Source organism: Dromaius novaehollandiae, chromosome 8 (genome assembly GCF_036370855.1).
Source record: "Dromaius novaehollandiae isolate bDroNov1 chromosome 8, bDroNov1.hap1, whole genome shotgun sequence".
In the NCBI taxonomy this organism is placed as follows: Eukaryota; Metazoa; Chordata; class Aves; order Casuariiformes; family Dromaiidae; genus Dromaius; species Dromaius novaehollandiae.
This window is the reverse complement of record NC_088105.1, coordinates 9,188,851-9,215,485: the sequence shown is the minus strand read 5'-3', so window position 1 is coordinate 9,215,485 and position 26,635 is coordinate 9,188,851. Positions and strand designations below refer to the sequence as shown.

General features: G+C 51.6%; 1 protein-coding gene and 1 long non-coding RNA gene across 2 annotated transcripts in view; one reads left to right on the top strand and one right to left on the bottom strand.

The window, feature by feature from the left end:
- The window catches only part of TNR (tenascin R), a 91,626-nt gene that overhangs the window by 38,952 nt on the left and 26,039 nt on the right, over window positions 1-26,635 (top strand). Inside the window, exons 2-6 of the mRNA XM_064515606.1 lie at window positions 17,392-17,946; window positions 20,458-20,934; window positions 21,214-21,477; window positions 21,642-21,757; window positions 24,505-24,655. Of these exons, the coding sequence (XP_064371676.1) occupies window positions 17,451-17,946; window positions 20,458-20,934; window positions 21,214-21,477; window positions 21,642-21,757; window positions 24,505-24,655 (1,504 nt within the window). The 5' untranslated portion in view covers window positions 17,392-17,450. The remainder of the gene's footprint in view (window positions 1-17,391; window positions 17,947-20,457; window positions 20,935-21,213; window positions 21,478-21,641; window positions 21,758-24,504; window positions 24,656-26,635) is intronic.
- LOC135329102 (uncharacterized) lies at window positions 114-3,244 on the bottom strand. Its single transcript, XR_010390319.1, has 4 exons — window positions 2,576-3,244; window positions 2,359-2,437; window positions 2,039-2,147; window positions 114-971 (listed from the first exon to the last, which is right to left on the bottom strand). It is a non-coding gene; the product is annotated as an uncharacterized LOC135329102 (long non-coding RNA).

Genomic DNA, 26,635 nt, shown 5'->3' with positions numbered 1-26,635 from the left:
TATTATCCCCATTTTTCAAAGGGACAATGACAGCAGAAGGAGGGATCCAAGATGAGACAGCAAGGGCTCGGGTCAAGATGGTAGTTAAATGCTTGACTACTGCTGTCCTTTCCCATCCTCTGTTCGCTCAGACGCCACATGGATGAATTACATTTCAAAAGGGCTAGGTCAGAAATAAAATAATCATTTTCAAGTTGAATTAGCTGTGCCAGAACATAAGCCTGCTTGAAAGCCTCACAGTGACCTATTCCTGGAGGGTCACCTAACCCTAGAGTGAAACCCAACCGTGGACAGCATTATACCTGCGTGGGGAATGCACGGGATATTACCTTTTCATCGTTATCCTCCCAAGGACCAGTAGGTCGCTCTGAAATGCCAGTAGATCGCTCTGAAATGCCAGTAGATCTGTCCTTCATAGCAATGAACCACCACGGCTGTTGCAGAGCTGCCCTGCTCCCACCATGCCCCCTCCGGCCGGAGCAAACAGGAGAGTCTGAAGAACAGGGACGTTCTTGCTCTCAGGGCTTGTCTTGCAGGCCCAGTCTATGGCATTTTTCCTCCAGATTTCACAGGCCGAGCATGTGTCCAACAGGAAATGCAGTTTAAGAGGTTCAGCACATGTCAGCCTTCCCAGACCTAAATGCTTGAAAACGATCCCCGATTTGGCCCACTCTGCTTCAGACACTGGAAGGGGGCTTGCTTTCCACAGAGCACATACTCAGTACTTTCAAAGAGTAAAGTCTTGACCCCCACACAAGAGGGAAAGGTGGAAACCTGTCCCACTAGCTAAAGAGCTCACTCACAAGTGTCTTGGAGGCCTCAGCCCCAGCCTCTTTCTTCTGCTGCAACACTTTGTTCTTCGGCAAAATCATGAAGGTCCGCTCCGTCCCTCCGCGATGCACTTCCAGCGTCCTCACCAGGGACTGTCCCGGGACTCCCACCTTCCAGATATGGAGCCAAAATGCTTTCCCCTGCAGCAGGGAGAAGAGCCTTATCTGCTGCATTGCCTTCCCCCTTGCTACCCTCAGCCGTTACAGGTAGCAAAGGTACAAGTGCCCAATGCTTTTGGTTTTCCAGGAAAAGCAGCAACTGCATCGCACTCACGGCACGGACTGTTATGGGTTGGCTGTAGGTGAAAGAAGTTGGGGTGCAGCCACACACCAAAGTGTCTTACTCTGAGCGCTGTCATTTTTGCAATATTCAGGCTGCGTGAGAAGGATCGATGTCCACCTCAGCTGGTGCCTTGAGTCTGCCTAATTTAATGGGCCTGTCCTGCTCCCAGCTGAAATTAAGGGGTGTTTGCTCACCAGTTTCTGCAGGAATAGGATGGAATCATTAATCCCTGGCTTTCAAATTACTGGACTCCAACTCTGGAAGTATTTTTGGCTATTTCCCCACTTTCCCACAGCACTGCAATTGCTGTCCAAGTGATCTCATTTTTCAGTTCAGCAAACCCTACTCGGAAGGCCACAGTGTGTTATTTATCTCTCCATTAGACCAAAAGTGAAGAAGGGCAGCACAGACAGGCAAGAAAGTGTGTTTTAACTGACTGTGATTAATTTTAGCCTAGAAATTATAAGATTCTCCAACTCTTAGAAAGATGAGGTTCTGAACCGGCATCCTCATAGTACTAAACAGCGACTGTGCATATGTGCAGACAGACATTGGGAAACGAGGGAGGAGGGGACCCAGTTAACATGAAGATGCATCTTGACCAATTCACGGAAGGGGTTATATTACATCTGTGTCTACGACAGGACGAAAGGGATCATTTTCATCCTGAATCTTACACTCCCATAGAGTTCTTCAGCATAAAAAAAATGACATTAAAAGTGATTTCAAGTGTTCACTTGAGCACTGTCTAACTGCAACACTCACAATGGGGAGAATAGTGGGAGAATTGAAGCCAACAAAAACAACCTTCAGCTTAAAAAAAAGCAACAATAGGCTTGCTTCCAAGCTCCTGCTCCCCATACCAGCTCCAGGCTCAATGAAATGATGTTATGCATTTATATCCACTCCTTAATGACATACTTACCTATTATAAGGCAATAAAACCTCATCCTGACTCAGATCTTCAGTGGAATGATGTGGATTTGCACCAGCTGACTAGAGCTATTTTCCCTTGCTGAGGATCTTGTTTTTCTCTGCAATAAAAGCGCTGAGGTTATTTCCATTTCTTACACAGTGATGTAAAGTTTAGGAGGACGCGTTGGTTTTCCCACTCACTCTCAATAATATAATGGCCCAAGTCTCCCTCCAAATTCCAAGAGAAGCAAATACATTTTTGACTAGATTGCTCCATTGTAAAGGTTCGTAGCCTGCCATAAAAATGATTAAAGAGCATTTTTAGCATACCTTGACTAAAGCCATTTTATACATGTTCAATGACATGAAGGAGATCTTTTCTTCTCTTTTCTTCCTTCCTCTTTTCTTTCTGTAAAGAAAGACAGCATTGAACTTCAGCCCATCAAACCCCGTCTTTGCAGTCACCCAGTCACAAACATGCCAGTGACAGATTTCCCAGCAGGCAGGGCAAGGTAACCTGCGGTAATCTGGAAGTTTGAAAACCCACCTTAGCATGACGTATTGCACCTTTATACTGCCAAACCCAGCTGTCTTAAAAGCCAGAACTAGCCTCATCCCTTTCCTAGCCCCTGTCGGTATCTGGGGGCTGGGCAGTGGCCTGTAGATTAGGGTAGTCCTGAGTCAAAGTGGCCTTCAAGGGTCAGAGCACACAAAGGTCCATGAAGTCACCTTTTCCCCTCCACTCCCTTATCCTCCTTTCTGCTCTTCTGGAGTGCACAAGTGAGCCCCTGAAATGTTCAAGGATCTGGAGTCTTGAATGGTTCTCCCTCAAACAGGAACTTTTCTTTTTCATTTTTTGTGAAAGTAGTTTTTAAGCTCATCAGCACAGGTGTCACATCCAGCCTCCAGTGCAACGGGGTGCACGCAGCTTCCCTGGCGTCACCGCGAGGAGGTGGCTCCCAGCAGCTCCGCGTGCCACGCTGGGCAGAGGACGGTGTGTAAAGGTGCTCACACACATGTACACACACACACACACACACACACAGTGTCCTTACAGCCCAGCACAGGCTTTGGGATCAATCCATGCTCTTCCGCAGGAACTTTGGCCATCCTCGCAGTAACGTCCTTGCCATCGAGCAGAGGTGGGCTGCAGGAACACCATATGTGAGTCACCGGGAGAAGGGTACAGCAAGAGATCAGTAAGTTCCCAAGGGAAGTTTCTCTCTATCTCCCCCCCCCCCCCTTTTTATTTTTTGGCTTCCTAAAGCACACCGAGATGTTCTCACTGCTGAAAACCCAAGGGTGGCTGGAAGCACAAGATGCAGAACCTCCCTCTATGTTTCTACCTCACCAAGTTTTCTTCTTTTCTTTCCATTTTCTAACCCTAGGAAGTTTTAGCAAAAGCTACTTTAAATTTGTGTCTTTTGCATGTTTAAAGACGCAGTTTCAAAGTCAGGAAGCGCCAGCTTTCCCCTCTGCTGCCTCTGCGTGTCCATGCGAGCTCCCCGCGCCAGCCCTCACACCCCACCTGGGACAGGGCTGGGCAGCCCGAGCAGCCGCACCGTGACACCTTCTCCCGGAGCCGTGATCCCCAGGCGCTCGAGCGCTTTGCCGCGAAACATTTAAACAGACCAGTTCTATGAAACTTGACACGGGAGCAGGTACGGGTGAAGAGATCCACTCTCGCCCACGCAGATCCCGTTTTCCCACCTTCGTAGTCTGAGATGTCAGAAGAGGGAGGAGAAAGGACCGAAGTGCCTTTGTGGTGTGCCCCACCACGACGTCTGCTGCTCAGAGCCACAGGAACAGAAAATTGGCGTGGGAGGGGGAGTCCCCAGACGTGACAGCCCTTGATTCACGCTATTATAATACCAGCACGGGCTCACAAAGCAAAGTCTTCGCTCTTGGTGCGGCGCAGGAGTAAAATAGGGGTAATTTAGCTGGTGATCTCAAAGGTCCCATCTTCCACGCTTCTCCTCCCAGCCCGGCACTGGCAGCACGCATGAACTCGGGAGCTTTCCCAAGCGCTTCACCCCGCACCCCCAGAGAGGCTCTGCCTTCCCTCTGGTGCTTCTCCTCTCTGAACACATGCGCTTGTCTGAAGTGAGAAGGAAAAAAAGCCAGATTAACCTATCTGACACAACAGGGACTGTTAACAGCCTGCTTTTCCTTTCATAACGCAGGAGCAAGCGCCAGTCATTTCATTCACTGCCGGTAAGGAATACATCCAGGATGTGTCAAAACCCAACCGAGCCGGCTGCATCAGAAAAAGGCAGTTATTACTGCAAACTCTGTATACATTATTTATCAAACGAAGTCTCTGCAGCAGGTCTACAATTCTTAATTTTTTTTCCACCCCCCCCACCCCCACCCCCCCTTGCTGGCATTTCAAAAGGAGATGAAAGAAGCCGTTTGCTGACTCCGACAGCCGGGCCGGCAGTCGGAGCGGGAGCCGGCAGCAAGGCAGAGACTCCCATGGCAGCCCGGGATGCAGCCAGCGGGTACCAGGCGAGGGAGGGAAGGATGGATGGAGGAGGAGGCAGCGGCAGCCCTGCGAAGGGAGGCTGGCAGGGAGGTTTTTCCCCAGGGAGGCAATACTTGGTATTTCAGCAGCTCCCAAACCCACACTGCTTTTTTTTTTTTTTTTCCCTGCTAAAAGGGGGCATTTTGTAATGCTGCAGCCCAGCATCTCCATCACCTTCAATAGATGTAGGGCATGGGAAAGGTGATGAAGTGCTGCAAAAGCTCAATTTGTACAAAAACTCGCCCCGCTCCCCCCCCCACCAGGCTTAAGCCCATTACCTGTGCGGTGGGAGGCCGTGCGCTTCACCCAGAGGAGTCAAGCCTCGTGTCACAGGTGCCACGTAATGTCCCCATGGCCAGGGGAAACTTAGCAAAAAGTACAGTGGGAAGATTAATACAAAATCTCAAATACGAGGCCAGGAGAGTTCAAACAGTCTGATCCCTGCTGCTACCTGCCAGGATGTACATGCATATAAATCAGCCTTAAAGTGCGTTTTTGCTTTAGCAAAACATTAACGGGAGAAAAACGAGGATTTTTCCCATATGGGGGGAATGTAAAACAGCGCATGGAGCCCAAAGCACGCACCACCCGCCAGTCACGTCAGGCTGCTTCATCGCGCGGTGCCGGGGGGAAATGCAAAAATGCACTGGATGAGCGTTTCTTTCCCATTTGCGCAGGTGACGACACTTAAAATCCTTTGTGTCAGGGCATAAACACATGGGCAAACCTAAAGGCAAGTTTAAGAAAAAAAAGATCTGTTCATTTGACTTCAGGAAGAGGTTTTGCTTTTACGAAAGCTTCAAGATTTAAGCAAAGTTGCTGGGACCCACCCCCTGCTTAAGGTTCCCATTCGGGGCCTGCTGCAATCCAATAATTACGCTAATAACCGCAGCAAAAAAGCTGTTTTTCCCTACCTGGTTCACAGGGCTATTATCCGCTTAAACATTCATTGTGTCGGCTGCAAGCAACGATTATAAATTAAGCAGAGGTCACGCATGGGAGAGGTAGCGGCGGGATATACCTCCGACAGCGCTCAGCCCAAAATACAGCCGGCTTTTCCCATTTCCTCTTGGGGTCTGATTTCCCCGCATCCGCAACGTAACTTTGTGCTTTGTTGTGCTTTTCTGTCTTTTGAAAAAGCTGCACGCCCGTGCGTGGACGGCAGCGGTTTGCTGGCGGCTGGATGGGAGCATCCCAGGCGGAGCAGTGCGTGCCTGCCGGGAGCGCAGCCCGAGCCCCAGGGAGGGCTGAGACTCGGAGAAGCTAATGAGACATGACAGCAAAGTGTTAGGTACACGGGCATGAGGCCTTGCCGCCATCACCCAAGCTGAACAACAAGTGAAAAGGGGGGGGAAAAAGGGAAAAATAAAATAAAATCAATTACTCATGCAGCCAAGATGCCACCGCGGGGCGGAGGGAAGCGAGGGAGGGTTTAGTGGTTGCCTTTAACCGCGCCGGACCTTACCCGCCACAATTAATTACCACAAGCACGGTGCCACGACCGAAGATAAAAAGAAAATCATATTTATTTTTGTGCTTACATTTTAGTTGCCGTGTAATTAAGTACCGCCATGCAATTAAAGAGGATTTAGAGGGCGTTTAACCCTGCGACTCAGCGTAATTGCCATTAATTCTTCCTCAATGCCTTCAGCCTGTTGCCGACTCGGCCACGCTCCGGCCCGGGGGTGCAGGATCCGTTATCCCCGAGCGAGCTGTCGATCCCTTCAGGCTGGGACAGCGACATCCGCAGGGGCCGGGAGCTGAGGTTTCAGAGGTTAGAAATGCGGCTTATGGCTTTAACACTAGAGGTGGCATCCCAGAGTCGTAAGGCGGCTTTGCTGTGCTTCCAGCACACGCAGGGGTGCCAGAGCCGCAAAGCGGGAGATTTCTGGGGAAAAAAACCTGCCGCAGCTCAGAGCGTGGATTTCTCACCACGATACCCGGGAATTGGCTGGCTGGCACGGAAAGGCCCCACATTTTCTCCCTGCTTTACACCAGGGGATTGTGCCACCTCGAGCAGCAGCAAAGAGCTTCCTAACCCCAGAGGCACCAAACCTGCAACCCGTGCTGCGGCTGTGCTGGTCCCGGCGCGCCTCGCTGCCGGCTGCCCCAAATCCAGCCTCCCTGCAACGTGCCCGCGGCGCTTCCGAGGGCCACCACTTTCCTAAACCTTGGCCAGGTGTTAATAGACTCACTGTGACCTGCCAGGAAAGCCCTTCTCGAGAGTATTTCAGAGCTTTATGAATAAATGAAGAGATAGGGCAAGCAGGAGGGCTGCCCGGGAGCAGGCGTCTCGGTCTCTGCGCAGGAAAGTTTGCTTGATAAAACTTCTTCAATACAAGCACAAAATAAACCCTCTGAAAGCATCGAGACCTAGTGAGAGCCAGGGGGATTTACTTCTTAAATACGTCTGAATACATACACTGTCTGAGACACGAGCTGTGACGACCCTGGCCCAGTGGGGCCGGCAGTCCTGCGCGCCGGGGTTAGCCTAGGAGCACGGCTTTCGCCACGCGGCAGCCAGAGCCATTTCCAACATAAATCAAGTACTAACGCTCAGAGGGAAAGGTTACCAAATACTCCACTGCCGTAACAGAAATCGCATTTCCAGCCTCGTACGCAGGCATGTAACAGCTCGGCTGCTAAGCAGGCAACAAGTGCCATCGGGATCTGCAAGGTACCACGGTGCTTGCATGCGGACCCAGAAGGGAGCCGGTTTCTCCAGGAAAACCTCACCTTTGAGGCAAATCCGCACGAGCGAGCGCACCTACGGGTCTGTCCCACGCAGTGCTGGGCACCAGGTAACAACTAAGAGGAGTCTGGTATTTCAGAAATAACGGCCAGGCACAGCGCTAACTGCTTTAGTTACTAAATTAGGTGTCCGTCTTTGCAGGCCAGGCTACATTAAACCTCCCCAAGCAAATTTTGCAGGGAAAACAGAGCAAGCAGGTTTCCGTGATGCACAGCTGAATGCAACTGCTTTAAAGGGGGAGCTACCTAACATAAAGGATGCTGCCTGCGAACGTATGCAGTCAAAGCGATGCTTCATTCAGCACGGAGCTAGCAAAATGCCAGGATGGATTCAGATCAGACCTGGCACCTTTGCAAAAAAAATAAAAAGCAATACCGGAGCGGAAGGAGGGGAGGGCTCAAACTTGTCCCTGAGAATACAGCAGTGCTTCCCTGGGCTTTGCGCGGGAACAGCACTAGATAGCGATCCAACAACTCCTTCTGAATATCTTTGCAAGAAGTTTTGAAGTCAAACACACGTGATTCGCTCTTTACCCGTTAATGTGTAAATTAAGTGATATTACCCAGCACCTTTGTATTAAACCGCTGGCTTCTTTCCTGTGGGAGCTTATAGAGGCTATTGATATATGCCGTGACAATTCAATAAAAGAATGTATAATGAAAGAAAGATATAACATAGGCTGCAATCACAAAGGCATGCATGAATTATTAAGCCTGCAGAATTTACAGTCGGTCTGGGGAACTATAGATTTCTTCCTCCGTATGCAGTTAGAGAGCACCGTTGAAAGCGTCAAAGTATTTCATCCTTAAATACAAAATTAGTCAGGAGGACCAAAAGCATCAACTCCGAGGGCTGCTCGGTGGCGGGCGCGAGATGACTGCGACGCCAGGGTGGCCTGGCGAGCAGGGCAAGTCGCGGGCCAGGACGGGTGGGATCGCCAAGGGAAGCGAGCGCGAGACGTTCACCCGCGTTCTCTTCCCGACTCTTAATTTCTGTAGGGTTATATTGCCCAAGAGAAACTGCAACTTAAGTCAATGATGTCTGCTAGGTCTTTACGTTGACCCGCCTATGAACAAGGACCACATTTTCTCCTTGCTGCTGGAGTTAGCGCTTCTCAGTCACCACAGTATATTTGGGCAGGAGAGCAGGCACATGGGCTACTTAAAAGCAGCCAACACTGCAGCTTCTCTTGGGAGGCCTGAAAAAAGCCCGGGACACCAACCCTGCTTTCGATCCATCTCATTTTCCCAGCTCCCTGTCTGCTTTAGCCCCACACACGGTGATTAGGACATCGCTCAAAACGTGTCCCTAGATGTGGCAGCAAGGTTCCCGCGCTCAGCCAAGAGGAGTCATCTTACCCGGGACTGACTTACAGACGGAAAATAGCATTACAGTCATGCACATAGCACGCGACAGCCTCACCGAGCATACCTTACGCAGCTAAATTACTTTTACTAATGCATACAACTTAATCTTTCTTTAAGAAAAAAAAAAATCGTGTTATTTCACTTACTAGACCTACAGGTCACCTATGGATGCTCGCATAAATATGCGGGGGGCACCCGTCGTTGCGAGGCGTCGCACGCGCCTTACAGCCTTCCGAAGGAAAGCTCATTTTTCACCCGCGGAGATGCACACATCCTCTAACCAGGCTGTCGGCGAAAAGCCATTCCTCATGTTTTTCCCCCCTCCATCCCTCCTCTCTCGCGCGCGCTTCTGCGCCTCGGCTGCCTTGCAGGCGCCAGTCGAGTTTGTGAATAAGAGATCAGGCGGCAGCGGCAGCGCTCCCCCCTCCCACGCGCACGCCTTCCTGGCGCTTCCCATTAAGATTTACATGCCTTTTCCGCGCGCTGTCCCCGATTCCCCTACAGCCGGCACGGCTTTTAAATCAGCGATACACTGGCTGCACCTGCCCAGGGCAAGACGAGCCTTCTCTGCTGCGATCTGCCCAGCCGGCTGGGCACGGCGAACAGCAGCGGCTCGCTGGCCTCCTCCGTGCCCAGCCCGGGCCCCAAGCCCTGTTGTCTCGGGCCCTATTGTCCTTCAGCCTGTTGTCCCCGCCGGGTGGCAGATGGGGCCCTGCCGCGGCGCCAGCTCTCATCCGCCGGGAGCAAAGCTTGCACGGGCCAAGTTCTGCCATAATGCGGAACGGGCGATGTCCGCGCGTTCTGGTGTCTCCAAGGTTTGGGGGACCTGAAAACCAGGCAGACCATCAGCGTCCCCACCGAGACACCCGCAGACCCACCGCTCACCTGCGCCAAGGGCTTTTTTTTTGGCAAATCCATCAGTGCGACGGCTCCCGAAAGCAGCCCTATGACTGGGACAGCTAACGAAACACGAGGCAGGACAAGCAATAGCTCAAACCAGACAGCCTTAAAATCAGGTCGGAGACCTCCGGGTCCGAGCTAACACCCGTTTGCTGCTGCTGCATCCTGCAAGCTCTGCTCCTCGCTAGTTTGCTGCTCAGCGTTGAGGACAAGTCCTGGTTCCAGCTCCAGATCTATTTGGCTTTCCAGTCTGCCATCTGCACTGAGAACAACAACAACAACAACAAAAAAAACCAAAAAACAAAAAACAGGGTGGTTGCAGTTTACCCAAAATGAGCATTTTGGTTATGTTCAGGAAAAGAGAAAGCAATGGATGCCTAAGCTCGGAAAACAATATATACACACACAATACACACACACACACACACACACATATATTTATCTATATGCACACACAAATATGCATTCTGGGTAAGATGGATTTTGCCAGAAACTGAACATTCACTTTGTTTTCACATTTTTATCAGCTTTGAGAACATTTTAATACATCAGATCTGACTGCAAAAAACAGACGCTTTAATTTTTCAAGTGTATTTTGAGGCAGCTTTGTTTTGTTTTTAAACTAAAGCAATTCGCCAAAGCTGGCACATAAACATGGAAGAGAGTGAGTGAGTGTTTCAATGGCCTCGAATCTGTATTTCTGAGCACACAAAAGAGATTGCCCTCAATTTCCTCAGCGCCAGTCCTAATCAAAATTGGGGCTTCTTGCCCATGGCTTATCCCAAGTGCTGGACAGTCCCAACACCAAATTTGCTCCAGCAAAACACCCTACCCAAAATAGCTGCTGTCACCCTGTTTGGGGACAGGAACCACCACCTGCTGCCCTGCGCTGGCTTCTGCCATAGGCACAGCTTACGTTTGGCACATTTGTATTTATAGGCAATTAAATAAATAAAATAAAAGTCTGTGGGACCACAACGAGCTGCTGCTGGTGCCACAGAGCAACTGCATCTCCCAGTGCAGCTGCTTACGGCATCGCTCAGCACAGCTTTCCTCGCCGTTCACCCTCCCAACACCAAGTTGCTCACAAATACCACCCGTAAGCAAAAAGTAAAAATAGCAGAAAAACATGTAATTAAGGTGGATGTACTGCATGATTTACCAGGGCTTTTCTATTTCTTCCTTCACTGGCCCATGAAACAAATCTGGGACAGAGAGAGGCAGAGCTTTGCTGTGCTGTGTTTGGCAAAAGCACTCAAATACCTTTCTCAGTTCTGCATCACGTGCCTTTTTATTGAGTACTTCGCAAATTAAGCACAACAGATCGATTATTTCACAGATTTCCCAAAGTTGAAGTGGCTCGGATCTGCGAGTTTAGCTCCTGCCAAACTTTAATTTGAACTTGAATTCAAATACCCATGTTTCCAGGGGATCACAGAAAAAAACAAAGCAAAACAAGAAAAAGCAGCAGTGTTTCTCTAAGCAAATGGAAAGCTGTGCTTTGCACAGAGCACCAGTTCTCTCCAAGTGCAATTCCTACCTAGCATCCACCCACAGCTGGGGAATAAAATTAAAAATAATGCAGGAGCCTGGAGCCTGGGCTTTGCCAGCAAGCAAATTCAGGTTTGAAAAAAATAAAGATAAATAAATAAAAGATTCTCTGCTGTAAAGGAAAGGAGAGAAGAGGCAGTGCAAGGGGAAAGAGAGGCAATGACAGGCTCCAAGCAGGACCTGGGAAACCACAGTTTGCATCCTCTGCTCTTCTCCACGGAAGAACCCCAGAAATTTGCTTTGTTTTTCCCCCTACACACAGCCATTTCCTAGAGAGAAAGAACAAAAAAAGTTATAGATATATCGTTCCTGAATGATTTTGCCACTGGCGGGTGAGCCGTTCTCAGCATCCCTGGGCAGGGAAAGCCAGTGCCCAGATGGGAAATCACAGCGCTCCCACTCCAGGAGGGAGCCAGCCAGCCAGCAGCACCGCGGCCCGTTCTTCCCAAAGGGATGGGGAGCAGAGTCCCTCGGGAAAAAGCATATCATTCACACCAGGAGCGCGAGACGAAGAGCCTCGGCCCACACGGGACCAGACAGGAACGAAGGCAACGCCCACAGCAACGCGCCAGGAAGTCTGGCAGGCTGCGGAGCCATCAGCCCGAGCCTCCGTCTCGCCCAGCCGCAGTCGCTGCAAAGACGTCGGAGATTAATAGGGATTTATGGCCCAAACCATCCACTGCAGATTATAGGAAACTAAACAGCATCCCTAGGTTGCTCAGGCCTGTGCTGCAAGCCAGGCGTGATTTTTTTCTCCCCTAAAACTGGGCTCGCTCCTGCCCATCAAGCAGCATCCGGGCACCCCGGCTATAGCAGCCGGCATGCTGCGGTTCACCTTCTGGTTCCCCTCTTCTCTCGCGCCTGGCACAGAGGTTTGCTTGCTGATCTGCCAGCACCTTGTCCGAAAGAAAAAAATTCACTAGCAATCGGGGAGGTGAAGTTGGGGGTATCGTCTGGGCCTCGCGATCTTCCCCGTGCAGCCAGTGCCGACGTGGTATTCAAAAGCCAGGACTTTCCCGGGGTCCTCACCTTGTCACGCTTCCCAACAGCCTCCTATGTTATTTGGCAGTTTTTCCACACGTGCTTTTTTTGGAGGGTTTTTGGTAAAGAAAGTTATTTCCTTTTATCGTTTGGTTCCCTGATTTCTGTGTCATCTTCCAATGAGCGTCACAGACTCCCAGAGTCAGTCGGGATGAGTTTTCTTCGGTTCCCGACAAGGCTGTGCCCTTTGAGCGCAGCAAAGTCATCACCCGGGTTTGGGATTTAGGTGCTGGGAGTAGGAGGGAAGGGAAGCCAGGAACAGGCAGCACCCTCCAAACGGTTCAGTGCCTCTTGCACCTTTATTAGATGGTTTCCAGCATGGTTTAATTCCTCAGCCGAGACTTTTCTGCGAGGAATTTCCTTTCCCCTGGGCTCTTCCTGAACTGCAGCAAGCCTCACGGAGGCTGTTTGCTGCCGGGGAAGGGGAGGAGAGCTCTACATTTCTGGTGGAAATCTCTCTCCTGCCATAACAAGGCCCACACCATCACGTTACACCCAGTCCTCGGCAATTGCCGGGAACATTAAGCCAGACAAGTACCCAAATCAACAGAGGAAGACTTGCCTTATTTTTTTCTTCTTCCATAATCCTGTTTATAATGATGAAAAAGAAAGGAAATGTCTGGGAATGACATTTCCTCTGAAATCCATCACTTCGAAAGCAATCAGCTGGCACTGGCCCCTTTGCCCGACAGCAGTGGGATGCAGCTGAGCCGGCCAGGAGCTCCCGCGCCTGGTCCCGGACGGAGCCTCCACGCAAACAGCAGCAGCCCCCGGGCTGCTCTCCTCCTCGGGGGCACCGGCCACCCCAGCCCCGCTCAGGGAGTGGGGGTGAGTCTCACTGGGCATCCTCTAGTCCTCCGGTGGCTGCTGCGATGGATATATTGATAACGAGATTCAGATCGATGGGCCTGGTGGTTTCTACCATCAAATGAATGTCTTTTTTTCCCCATGAATCAGATAGCTGTTAACCACCCCAGCTGCTTATTGTCATTAGTAAAAAGGCTCCGTCATGCATCCGCTCTCTCTGCTTTATCTACCTACCCATCTCCTGTCCCCTGTACTGTCACTCTTCCCCTTTCTAGATCAGCCTTTGATCTACCTGGATTCCCTCTCCCTCATTTCCTCAGCCATGAAGCGCTAGCTGTGCTTGTAAACAGGCTCTTGTGCTTCTGCAGAGCCGGATTGAGTTTTGCTCCAAAGCGAAGAGCGGGGAGGAGGGTGGATTTTATTTCCACATGCCTAAGCTGCTGCTGTAATCCTGCAAGAAGGTTTGCTTTGAAGCTCCAGCCTGGCTCTGTGCCGCTGGCTTAGAGCCACAATTACTTCCCCTCCTAACACAGAAAGGCAGGGAGAGAGGCCAAGGAGCCCGCAGTTAGCCTCTAATGGATAGCAGTCAATCAAAGGCAGCCAGAGCTAATTAGTCCCGAGGTAATGGCTGGCAGCTGCAAAGGGGGAGGCACAGGGACAAGAAGTTTCTTCTCAGGTCAAGTGGGGCCACAGAGGAGCTGCTGGAGACCCCAAAAGGCAGATGAAGCTTTTGGGGGTCAGGGGAGGTCTCCAAATACAGCCCCCCTGCAAGCCATGCTTGCAGCACTGGTATCAAGGCAGCAGCAGTGTAGTCTGCAAGTCACTGCCAGGAGCTGGGGGGAGCCCTGGGGGCTGGTGGAGGGAGCAAAGCCCTGTAGACAGACCCCATGGGGCCAGGACATCCCTCCCATGGGAGGAAACAGTGGGATTACGTAATCTTTCCTGACACCACAAGTACTGGGAACAAGAGAGGGGCTGAGTTACCCTCCCACCAGGCACCTACCTAATCCTCACCCTCCTGCTTTTTTCCTTCCCCTCTAATTTCAGCAAGATCCCACAGGGGACAAGCTTGGGACAGCAACAAGCAACCCAAACTCCTTTCCTGTGTGCAGAGGCCACTAAAGTGATGCAAGAGACTTGGCTTTATATTAGCATTTAGTGCACATCAGCACTTAGTTACCTGCAGCTGAGGCCAGTTAGCCCCCCAGGGTCACCTAAGGAGAGCGGATCCCACCTCCAGCGCTGCCTCCCACTGCCCTCTTGGGGCACCCTCCTGCTTTCCTTCCTCTGAATACAACCAGAGTCCCTGCGGGGAGCGGAGGGGAAGGAGGAGGAGGCTACCCCACTTTGGAAGTATTTCCATTTTTCTTGTTTTTCCTCAAAATGTGAAGAGAAAGAGAGAGCCTACCCAAGGAGCCCCAGGTGCCTGCTCACAAGAAGCAGGCATTAAGCATGGAGCCAGGAAGAACAGTGCAGCAGAAACATTGCAGTAATATAGGATAATAACCCTGTAAATGCTGAGAGGCAGCTGAATAGTTGTATTTTCTGGAGTGCCATGGTATTGTAGGAGAGAAAACAGTAAACAAATATTTTCATTTAGCAGTGGGGAAAGGAGGGGTGGGGATGTGCTGCCATTCCCCAAGCGGGAAGGTACAGCGCAGGGAGAGTAATTAGAGTAATAGGGGGCAATTTCCCGAGATTACGGCACTGGCAGGTCCCGACAAAGTCAGAACGCGAGAGCAGCCCGGAGTGTGAATCAGCAGGCAAATTGCAGCTGAGGAACACGCTGTATCTTCTTCACCCCCAAATGCAGAACCGCTGGGAATATGATATCCGCAGCACACACACCCTGAGAGGGGCAGGGAAAAGCTGGCTCCCAGGCCCTCGGCTGGCTTGGCAAGATGCAGGTCGGTGGTCAACATTTCCTAGCACAGACCTGGTGTTAAGACCTATGCTAAATACAGCTTGGGAGATTCGGCTTTGGTCAGCTCGTTGGAAATGTTTGACCTGCTATTCCTTTGCACCTCCATTTCCCATTTGTAGCGTGCAAAAGCTACAGTGATAGGCAACGGGATGGCCCTCGGATCAGACCTGGGTTAGATCCCATCTCCTCAAGAGTCTGCAACCAAATGTCCCAGAAGAAGGAGGCAGCTGTAACTGGCAGATGTGGCACTTTTCACCTCTTGGCCCTGCACACATATTGGCCCTTCAAAGAAGGCCCCATCCTAATGGATCATCCCAACAGAGACTGGTTCAAGTTTTTATGTTCTTCTTAACCTGTGAAGTCACATGCACCTTTTTATAGTTTTCTAGCCTGTATTGATGGTTGAAACCTCTTCTAGTCCAAATGCAGAGTTATTAAAGCCATTCATGAATTAAGGCTGGACAATTCAGGAACAACCATATCCTGTCTTTGGATATGCATACCTAAAAACACAGCTTTGAGGAGTACGGGTAAAATTTTGGGTGATGCAGCTAGGAGATCTTCAGTTCTTTGATTCTTTTCATATTCTTATTGGTACTTTAAAGCGCCTGTTAACCAATGTGTGTCTAATGCTTCTTTCCCTTTGATGGTGTTGGGGAGATAGAAAGGTGCAGCCTGGAAAAGCCCATGCCTAGGTCTAGTCCTCTCCCAGGGATACTAAGGCACCTAAGTCACACCAATGAAAATGAGATGCTGAAAAACTCCGCTTGATTGCCCACGGTACTGGGAAGCACTGACCTCCAAATGATCGCCCGTAATTCCACTGACTCTGGTTGCTCTTGCTGAAGACAGTGCTAAAAATACACAGGTGCTTTGCATTTCTATTGTGTTGGCTAACAAAGAACCACAAAGCACGCTCCAGCGTTCATTAATCCAAGTCTTACAAACTCAGTGCAGGTAGAGAGCCACAAGCACTGTGATTTACACCCCTTAATAATATGCAGTGGGAAATCCAATCACATATTTCCAGTTATTAGCTGGAACTATTTAATTAGCTGTCCCTATCCTGAAGCAGTGCCGGGGCTCAGCTAAGAGCAAGGGCAGCAGCCCTGGCTCTCCTGGCCCCTGCATCTCTTGCCTAGCCTCCAAGCAGCCATGCTCCAGCAATCCCACTTCGACTACAACTTAACTATCCAATGCAAAGCAAATACAAGGCAAACTGACTGGGTGCCGGTAAGCGGCAGGCGAGCCATTCAATCTCTTTCTGTCTCTGCTGCGCTGGGAATAATGAAAGTCCTCTGGCTCGCAGACACAGCCTCGCCTGTCTATTAGCTTTACCCTCTCTGATAGATCAGGCGGCAATTCTTCATAGCGAGCCGATTGGCGTTAACTATTGGTCAGCACACAATAGTCCCAACAAGAGTGATGGGGCCAAATCCATCCCTAGTGGAACTGCACTGACACCGGTGATTTTAGGCTGGAGATAAATGTGGCACTCGGAGTCTGGATTACCTCCTGGAGGCTTCGAATCGATAACAAAATGAAAAGTTGTTTTGTCCCAAATCAAGACAACTTTAACCCATAATCCAGAGTGCAGGTAGGGGGTGAAACCATTTTAGTAAGAGAGATTTGTCTGCTCAGAGTATAAACCTAAACAAGCTTAAGACTGCATCGTATAATTTAATGGTGTTTAACATCGAAGCTGCCGTTCCTATAGCTACTGAAGGAAGCTTAGCAACCCAGCGCTCAGTTTCTGGGGCATGGAAATGCTGTCTGAGATAACCTAAGGAGAGCGTGAGGATGTGTCATCATCACCCATGTGTTAACCCATCTTACCCTCACGCACTGTATTGCCATTGCACTGAGAGCAGATCCCGCAAGGGGTGTTTCTGCCAAAAATACAGGTATTTGATCCCGTCTTATTACCAAATGACCTGTTTCCCTTTAAAAAAGGAATAACGGTAAGAACCAGCCTGTTTCACTGCCTGAGAGCCGAATCCTGGCAAGATGCAGGTTAAAAGCGAGGGTCTGTGCGGGCACCTCCCACGGGTGCTGGCTCACGCGCCGGTGGGGTCTAAAGCCCAACAGCAACTGAAAAGCACCCCATGCCCACAGGAATGACAAATCTAGTTGTTGGAGAGGCAAGATTGTTGTTCCAACAGCAGGGACTGGGGGAGCTGATCTGGCCTCATGCACTGCGAGACATTTTCTAGTTTACCTCCTGTACAGCTAGACAAGGGTCCTGGGGTTAGGATGCAAAGGCCAGGATGTCAGTGCCCAAAAAGGCACGGCTGTTCCCTGGGCAGCTGTGGGCTCTGCTCGGGGCCGATTTAGCCTCCTTCCTTACACCAAAGACAGCAAGACCGTGCTCAGATTGAGTCTGCACTGAACATCTCTCTGGACATCTCGCCCAGAAGGATTCCCCTCTCTAACGTGAGTGCAGCCCCCCTATTTCAAGGCTAACACCACGCATGCTCTTTCTCTTCTGTGTCCCCAGGTCCTCCCAGAGCTTGGCTGACCAAGGCTGGCTTAGAAGGCTTTTTTTTTCCCAAGAAAATGGGGACTGACAGTGAAAACCCAGTCCTGAGGAATGTGCTTATCAGCTTCAACTTGCTACTGCTAGGCGCCATCCTCAAGCCTTTGGAGTGCCGACTAGAAGTGACAACAGAGGCAGCCAAGAGGCCAGTGGTGGATGAGGAGGGCAGCGTTGCCAACTGCAGCCCACCCATCAAAGAGCAGCCCATGGTCTTCCACCACATCTACAACATTAACATCCCCCTGGACAGCTGCTGTTCGTCAATGCTCAAGTCTTCAGCTGAGGAGGTGAGTTCAGAAGACGACAGGATGGCGGAGTACGCAGAGCAGACCTCAGACAGCGAGAGCCAGGTCACCTTCACCCACAGGATAAACTTGCCCAAGCAGGCCTGCAAGTGCTCCACCTCCTTCCCGTCCATGCAGGATCTGCTGAGCAGGATTGAGATGCTGGAGAGGGAGGTCTCCATTCTCCGGGACCAATGCAACTCCAATTGCTGCCAAGAAAATGCAGCCACAGGTAGTAATGTGATCCTGTTAGATCTTGATGGGGACTAAGGGCTCAAGCAAAAGCAAGGAGCAATGAATGCAGGCCGGTGATGCCACCTGGTAACCACGGAGGAAAACCTATGTTCACCCATGGTGCCGTGGCCACACCTTTGCTCAGGCCACTCCACTTCTTGGCCTAAATTCATTAGGAAGAAGCCTAGCTTAGGTCCTCCGAGGCAGGAAAGCTCCCAGGGGAGGGATTTGGTAACTCAAGCACCCAGGCTGGCAGGGAGCAGCGGGTGACCTCCATGACCCTCCATTCCTTAGCAATCCTGATTAGAGATCCATAACTTCTCACAGGACAGGGAGGAGAGAGACATCTCCTGATTTCCTAAGGTGTCCCTGAGCTGAAGGCAGCACCGCGGGAGGCAGCAATATACAACTTCTTCATCTTCTCTGTAGGAAGAGTGAATAGATATGAAAATCAGAGCTTAAAAAAAAAATACAGGGAATAACTTCTGTTGCCATGAAAGACATAAACAAAACCTATAATGCAGGCACAAAACTATCAACAGGATACTTCAACTGAATAATAATACGCAAGCTTTATGAAGCTTTCTGTTAGTCCTCCATTAGGGTTACTCTTTCAAAAGACACAGTTCAGTTCCTCTTTTCTACAAGGCTGTTCTTCAGAGCCAGGGAAATAGTGTGTTGTTAAAATGAGATGGGTTATGAAAGGTTTGGTTTACAGACTGAATTTCAATAGCGTGGGAGCTAGCACACAGATGATTTTCCATACATCTCAGAGAGCTTCATAAGAGCGATGTTTCACACAGCGTATCTGCTTGCCCCCTCAGTCAACCCAGACCTTGCCCAGGTCTCGGCAGGAGCGGATGCGGGCTCCTCGCAGGGAGGAACAGCCAAGCAAGGCCAGGCATGCAAGGCCCATTGCCCAGCAGGGAAACTGCTCTTCGGGCACAAAACGACAACAGGGTGAAGGAAAAATCAAAAACAAACCTGTGTTCCCCAGGGCCCACTGCCTTTCTTTAAATTTTGCAGCTATTACTGTGGTTTTCCAGTGGCCTTCAAGCAGTCTCCTCTGCTAATGACACATTAGAATAAAAGCAGAGCGATTCAGGTCAGTGTGAGGGGTGAGAGAGTTAGAGCAAGGGATGGGGAGGGAGAAAACAGAAACCTACACGTGCATATGGGTGGTTCAGAGTGACACCTCATATGCAGCTGGTGGAGGTCAGCGCAATCCCAGCAATGAACTTGGCCCTTGTCTCTGCCTGCCATAGTCATCAGCTGCATTATGTAGAAGAAAAATGGAAAACCCCCAAGTATGCCACTGGTGGTTAAAGCAGTAGTTAAAATCAAGTAGGAAATGCAATGGGAAGAACATGTTTTAGAGGAGTTCATTTGAAGCTCCGATAGACCAATTTGGGTTACTTGCAACATATGTAGACGGTCCCATTAAACATTTATCACTCGGTGGAGCCTCCCCTCCAATTGCAGATGCACACTGAAGTAAATCTGGAGTCATTTCATTCATTTTCCTGAAGTTGCTTTCAATTCACTGCACTGCAAATAAGATCAGGATCCCTACCCCGCAGCCTGAGACATTTCCCCAGGGAGAGCCTCTATATTCCAGCAAACCCACAAGCTTCCGCTCTCCTCTTTTGATAACTTAACTAGAGGCTGAGATCTAAAGAAAATAGCATCACCATTCCCAAGATTTGCAGTCGATACGGGAAATATCCTGCAACGTAATCCAAGCAGGCCGGTCTGGCCCAAGGTATAGCCAGTCCCTTTTACAGGGGCGTATGATCCATGCACAAGGGTAACCTGGAGGGTGCCCTGTGGGGCCCGGACTCCACCAGAACGTGCCACGCCGAAACCATGGCTTTGGGTCTTTAAGCGTTTGAAGAAGAAAGGCAGTAAAAACTAGTAGGGGGAAAGTTAGCATGGTTGGTGTAAGCTTTAAGCTAGAGCGGTGGTGTCGGTCTTATAGGGCAAAACAGAGGCGCGTTGGCGACGTCAGTCAGAGAGCAGTCAGCCCCTCCTTCCCATCGCTCCAGGGAGCGCGGTGGGAAGCTGCCAGGCAAACCATGGGTATTGCTAGATTTTGGCCGTGCGGACGCCTCCGGCTCCCACCACCCCAGCGTGCCCCAAACCCGCGCAAAGCCCCACCTTGAGCAGGCTCCCCCCGGCACGGCAGCGAGGCGAGGGAGGCGACGCCTCTGGGTGCCGACCTGCTTCTTGGGCGAGCAGCGCTGGATCGCCCACCTGTGAAAGGAGACCATTAGCGGGTGGGGAGGGTTCAAGCGGAGCGTGCAAAAATCGTGGCTGGGGCAGAGGAGTTGGTTGGGGAAGGCTTCTTCCCCGGTCGAGAGCTAAACCGGGGCGAGGGCCACCTTCTGCTCGCCTGGTTTCTCCCAGCCTTTCCCCAGGGGCCGGCGCCGGGGTGTCGGGCTACGCCGGGGCGTTTTGCGGCGCCGTGGCGGGGGGCCGGCGCCTGACGCGCGGCTCTGCGTTGTCCCAGGGCAGCTGGATTTCCTGCCGCCCTGCAGCGGGCACGGCAACTTCAGCCTGGCGGCGTGCGGCTGCGTCTGCGACGAGGGCTGGGCGGGCAGCAACTGCTCGGAGCCCCGCTGCCCGCGGGGCTGCTCGCGCCGCGGCGCCTGCGTCGAGGGCCAGTGCGTCTGCGACGGCGACTACGGCGGCGACGACTGCTCCGAGCGCCGCTGCCCCGCCGACTGCAGCGCCCGGGGGCTCTGCGTGGACGGCGCCTGCCTCTGCGAGGAGGGCTTCGCCGGCGACGACTGCGGCCAGCCCCGCTGCCCCCGCGACTGCTCGGGCCGGGGCCGCTGCGCCAACGGCACCTGCCTCTGCGAGGAGGGCTTCGCCGGCGACGACTGCGGCCAGCCCCGCTGCCCCAACGCCTGCAGCGGCCGCGGCGCCTGCCGCGAGGGGCTCTGCGCCTGCGAGGACGGCTACGCGGGGCCCGACTGCTCGGCAGGTAGGGCCCGGCCCGGGGGCGCGCGCCGCGGCGGCCGTGAAGCTGGGGCGTTGCGGGCAGGGGCGGCCGGGCCGTGGCCCGCGGGGCCTCTCCGCTGCGGCCCCTTTGGCCGCCCTCGAGGTGGCCATCAAGGCCCCCCCGGGTGCGAGGGACACCAGGAGGTCCTCGGGGATCTCCTGGGGGAGGCAGCTCGCCGGGGAGGCCCCGCGGACGCCCCCCACCGCCGCCATTTCGCGCGACGCCCGATGCCTCCCCCTCACCTCCGGCCTTCCCCGCCAGTGGCGCCTCCGGAAAACCTGCGCGTGGCCGGCGTGGGCGACGACAGCGTGGAGCTGGCGTGGGACGGCCCGGCGGCGGCGGCGGAGTTCGTGGTCTCCTACGAGCCGGCCGGGCCCGGGGGCGGCCGGCTGCAGCAGCGGGTGCCCGGCGACTGGGGCGCCATCACCATCCGGCCGCTGGAGCCGGGCCTGACGTACAACCTCAGCGTCTACGCCGTGGTCGGCAGCGTCCTCAGCGCCCCCGTCACCGCCAAGGCGACCACCAGTAAGTACGGCTACGGAGCGAGTCGCTGTTTCTTGAGTGATATATTTCCTAAAAGGAAACCCAAAAGCTCATCCCAGCGGGAGCCCCAGGGCCGGGAGCGGGGCGGGGGCCGGGAGGCCGCGCGCCACAGCCTCGCCACTCACCGCGCCGGTGCTCCCTTCCAGACCTCGCCACGCCGCAGGGGCTGAAGTTCAAGACCATCACCGAGACGACTGCCGAGGTGCAGTGGGAGCCCTTCTCCTTCCCTTTCGACGGCTGGGAGATCAGCTTCATCCCCAAGGTAACGCCGGCAGCGCTGGCCACCGTCGCCGCCGGCAGCGCTGCTCCGCAGCTAGCTTTGGCGCGGGCCACCCCAAAGGCAGGTCCCTTCCTCCTCCTCCTCCCACACCCCATCTCTCTGTGCATTAAGCTACTTCGGGAAGCCTAGATTTAACCGAACAACCGTGAGCTCGCAGACAACAACCTTCAACAACCTACGGTCACACGCGCAGATAATTCCTGCCACAGAATTTTAATCACAGTGATGGACAGGTAGAATTTGTGCCAGAAAAGATGAAAGGATGAAAATGTTGCCCTAAATATCACGTATTTTCTATGCATGATAACAAAAATTGTACATCAAGTATTTCATCTATATTCATAATTTCTACACCATTTATCCATAAGTATAGCTTCAATTGTATATGGAGCCTCTTTACAAGAGCATTCAATCCCCAGCAGTAAAAGAAATGCTGATTAAGGGCTCAATTATGCCATTTTCACTTGTACAATATTCTCACTGGAGTAAAAGGCAGCTCTGGGCAGCAGAGAACGGCAGAACTTGGCCCTAAAGTTTTAAAAGCTCTTAACTGTAAAAGTACAATTAGAAACACTACAAAACGAGGGCCCAATTGCTTTAAATAGCTCGTTCCCCACTTTGCTTTTCAAAAAGGCTGGAAGGATCTCATTGCAATTTTAGACCCACACAGAAAATTTTCTCCAAAGTCAAAGTTCATGCATTGCCATTATAAACCCAGAGGTAATTTTCATTCACCGTCAGGATAAAATACTAAACAATAAGCCCGTGTAACGGAAAGGTCAGCAGCACTTTCGGTTTAGTAGCAAAAACTAGCATATCGTTAAAATGTTTCTCTGATACTCGTGAATTAATCTTTACAGGGTGCCCATGAAGCAGATAAGTGGTTATATAGGCATTTTAAGGTATCGCCGTGGTGGAAGCGAGCTTCTCCCCTGGGCTCTTTCTTTGTTAAAGCCAATCTCCACCCTCAGGTGGCTGCGTGGACCTGATTGTCATGGCACCAGGCACCAGGTCCCCTGCAAGAAAAGCGAAATAAAAGCACAGGCGCTTTCTCCTCACCCTTTTGGCTTCATAATAGCTTTCTTTTCTGTGGTCTTGAGTGTTTCAGCCTATCTCAAATCAGTTTTTTCAGGCCAAATTTGTCCGAACTTTAAATGATGGGAAAAGGTCTTCTTAAAACTCTCAAACCAACCAAAGCATTTCATCATTTAAACGGGGAAACAGAGAGCAAAAGGATAGCTGTTCCAGGGCTGCAGGATTTCAGGAGGAGCAAAGGGATGGAGCTCATGGGGCATTTAAGTCTGTTGGTATCCATCGGCAAAGTGCATATTCTTACATTGCAAGGCCCAATTGCGCTCAGACGCCTGCACGCCGCTGCTGAAATCGCCCTATGTCACACCGCCTTTCCTCCTAAAATTAGGCAGAGGGTGCTGTCTTCCTGCCTCCCTGGAAGCAAAGCTCGCTCCAGCAGACGCTAAACCTGACCTGCCTCTTTTCATTGCCGCACCCCAAATAAAAGCAAAAGGTAGTCCAACAGTGGGCAGCTGGAAACACCAGGTGCATGCTGTAACATTAATATCGCAACTCACATCTCAGCCGTGCGCTTGCAAAAGCAAGAGTGCTCTACCCTTCCGAAAATTGGGCAAGAGGCTGGCTGTCGCGGTCCCTGCCAGCTCAGAGAGGATGCGCGCACCACCCTGCTGCGGGGGAACCCCACTGCTGTGCTCCCACGTCGCTCGCACGCCACAAGAGCCGTGTCAAGCAGCGATTGCATGTTTGCTCATGGGCCGAAAAGGAAAAGGGAGACCAAAAAAAAACCAACACAAAGAGCTTTGCGGTAATGAGAATGGCTCTGTGCGACACTAGAGCTCGGGGTGGAAAGATGAAGCAGTGAAAGATTTAGGAAAGAAAATCAGGAAAGGTAAAATGGCAATTTAGGGGTAAAATGGAAGATTTCCTGTTTAATGAGAACAGAGATGAATATGAATTGAGAGCTATGTGCAAAGATTTGTTTAGTATATTATTAGTGAAGACAGCAGGGAGAAAAGATCCATTGTCCAAACATTGGCAGGAAAGGTGACATTTGCAATTGCTTAAAGACTTACGTTTTTCAGAGCAAAAACATGAAGCATAATGAATTTAATAAAGATGCTTAAAAAGCAGTGTATGCCAAAATAAAGACCTTACAGTTTCATACCAATATACAAACTGCAGAAGGCTCCTGGCACCAGAATAGCAGCTGCAGAGGCAAAGAGAGTGTAGCTCAGGCTCTGATTTTATTACCTTGTCTCTTCTGGAGGCAACCAGCTGGCAACGTACACATAGACGGCAAAATACTGCACAGGGGGAAAAACAGGGGATGGGGGAGGATTCCTCAGACCAAAAGCCTGGGTGCTCAGCATTTCGTGGGTTCCAGATTTCTGCAAGTCCATGAGCCAAGGTGGGAAGTGCCGGGCACTGGGGTCGGGGTGGAGGAGCCCGTTCCTCCTCTGGCAGGGAGCAGATTTGGGGCACAGAGCCGTGCCAGCCCCGGGAGAAGTGAGCCATGGGGCTGGCTAAAAGCTGCACAGACAAAAAAGATGTGGCAGGAGCCCGTCCCAGCAACAGCGTGCTCCTGAGCCCCGCTGGGTCCCCGCATGTGCATGCCAGCCGTGCCCCAAAAACCTCTCCCGCTCTTGTGCCTCCGTTAGGCGTTGCTAATTGCCAACGCTCGTTTGTCCCCCCGGCAGAACAACGAGGGCGGCGTGATCGCGCAGCTCCCCAGCAGCGTCACCACCTTCAACCAGACGGGCCTGAAGCCGGGCGAGGAGTACACAGTCACCGTGGTGGCCCTCAAGGAGCAAGCCAGGAGCCCCCCCGCATCCGACAGCGTCTCCACCTGTGAGTGAACCCTGTCCCCCCGCGTGCCCAGCTCCCCAAAATAAGAGCCTGGTTACGTCCCCCAGTTGCAAAAGCAGCCCCTGCATCTGGCATTATTCCAGCAGGGGTTAAACTAGTGAAACTCGCCTTAAGTGGAGATTTTTTTAAGCCCTGAAAAGACACCGGTTTGGGGCTCTGTGAAGGCTTGAAATGAGTGTTTTGATCACCTCCCCAAGCGCCCTCTCTACTGGCAGTAATTGGCAATACTACATTTACTAGACCAACGCAAATAGCCCCTGAGGTGCATCCTCTGCCCTATGCCATGGTCAGGCAAGCCAGCAGCGCTCTGCCCAAGCACATAATAATGCCAGAAATCACAGCCCTCCTACATCAAACTCAGCTCCAAGCACAAGACCTGCTAGCGAGATGGGCTGGGGCCACAAAACCTGCCAGCGCCAGGCATTCAGAGCATCAAACGCAGAAAGGTGGTTTCCTTCAATCAAACAGCCCAAATCTGGGGGGCTTAGCCAAACAGCCCCAATGCCAGGGGTGCATCGCAGCAACAGCTTTTTCATGTAGTATTTTGTCACGCTCCCTCCCAAATTACTGCTGGCACAGAAGACACCATGGCGAGGTTAATGGGGTTGTGAGTGAAGGCACTGGTCAGCTATTACTATATATCCAGATAAATTCCTTTTCTCCTGTAATCTCACTTGAGGCACATTTCAGAGGCTGGATACCTCCAAGAAGCATCTCTATAAAGGTACTGCCTACTCAAATAACAGAGAGATTAAAATTCCCACCTGCTTTTGTGCTGCTAAATGCCCTCTACTCCCACCAATTCAGTCAAATTAGGCAGTGGGGCATAGAGCCAGAAACAGCATCACCTCCCCTCCTAACCGATTTATTTGGTCGGTCACTTGTCCGCCCCATTGACTAGATGAAATTCCGCAAGTGCAAACGAGCTGGGTCCTTTCCTTGCTGGAGGAAATCTGGTGATGGGCACAGTGCATAGCCACCACGCAGAAGGGGCTCTCCATGCCAAATCTGCTGCAATCTGACTTGGCAGCCAGGCAGACATCTACCTCCATCCAAGCTGTCGCAAACGGAAACGGCATTTAAATAGCTCCTGGAAGGTTATAACGAGGTGGTGTTCTCTTCAGGCTGCTAATTTGAGGCTTACTAGAGGCAGGGGCCGTCTCTGAGCCCGCGGAGAGCATGACAGAGTGAAGGGGAGGGTTCAGCCACCAGCAGCAACCATTGGCAGCTTGCTGCAGATTTTAGCTTCCTTGACACAGTCCTGTCCTACTGCTTTGCCTCTGTGCTCAGCTCCGCATGGCTTAACAGGGACATCTCCTGGTCAAGCAAAATCTTCCTTTCCCTCTCCCGAAAAGAAAAGCAAAAAAAAAAGCTAATACCTCAAGCTCAGTGATTTACTTTTGTAAAGAAGTGCAGCTAGCTAGGCAGGATCCTAGCTCTTCACTCCAGAAGGCATCCAGCATTATCCTATCTGCCATAGGTTGCCCCCAGCATTCTTCTTTTCTCTCAGCACCTTGTCCTGGGTGATGGGATCAAGCAGGGAAGGAGCAGTTTCATGCCGCACAACTTGCCAACAACTTGTTAGTAGCCCTTTATGCTCTCCAGCACCATCTCAGTGACTGGGAATTGGAGATTCAAGTGGAATCTGGCCCTGGCTGTGTTGGACACCTGGCTCCTACCCCATTGCTTTGCCCCCCAAACACGCTGCTTTCCAGCACTCCTTACTTTTCCACTGCAGTTTCTTTCACAGACCTCACATCCACTGCTTCCAGTTCCTCCACGCTTATATCCTAAACCTCTCTCTTACCTACCCAGGCACTTCACCCCCGGGATCTTCCCACCCTGAGATACAGCACATACATACTTATTATGAAATGACATTTTTATATATGAGCTGTACTTGCATTCAGAATAACCTGAATTACAAGACCAGTGTGTTTTTTCCTCACCTTGTCATCATAT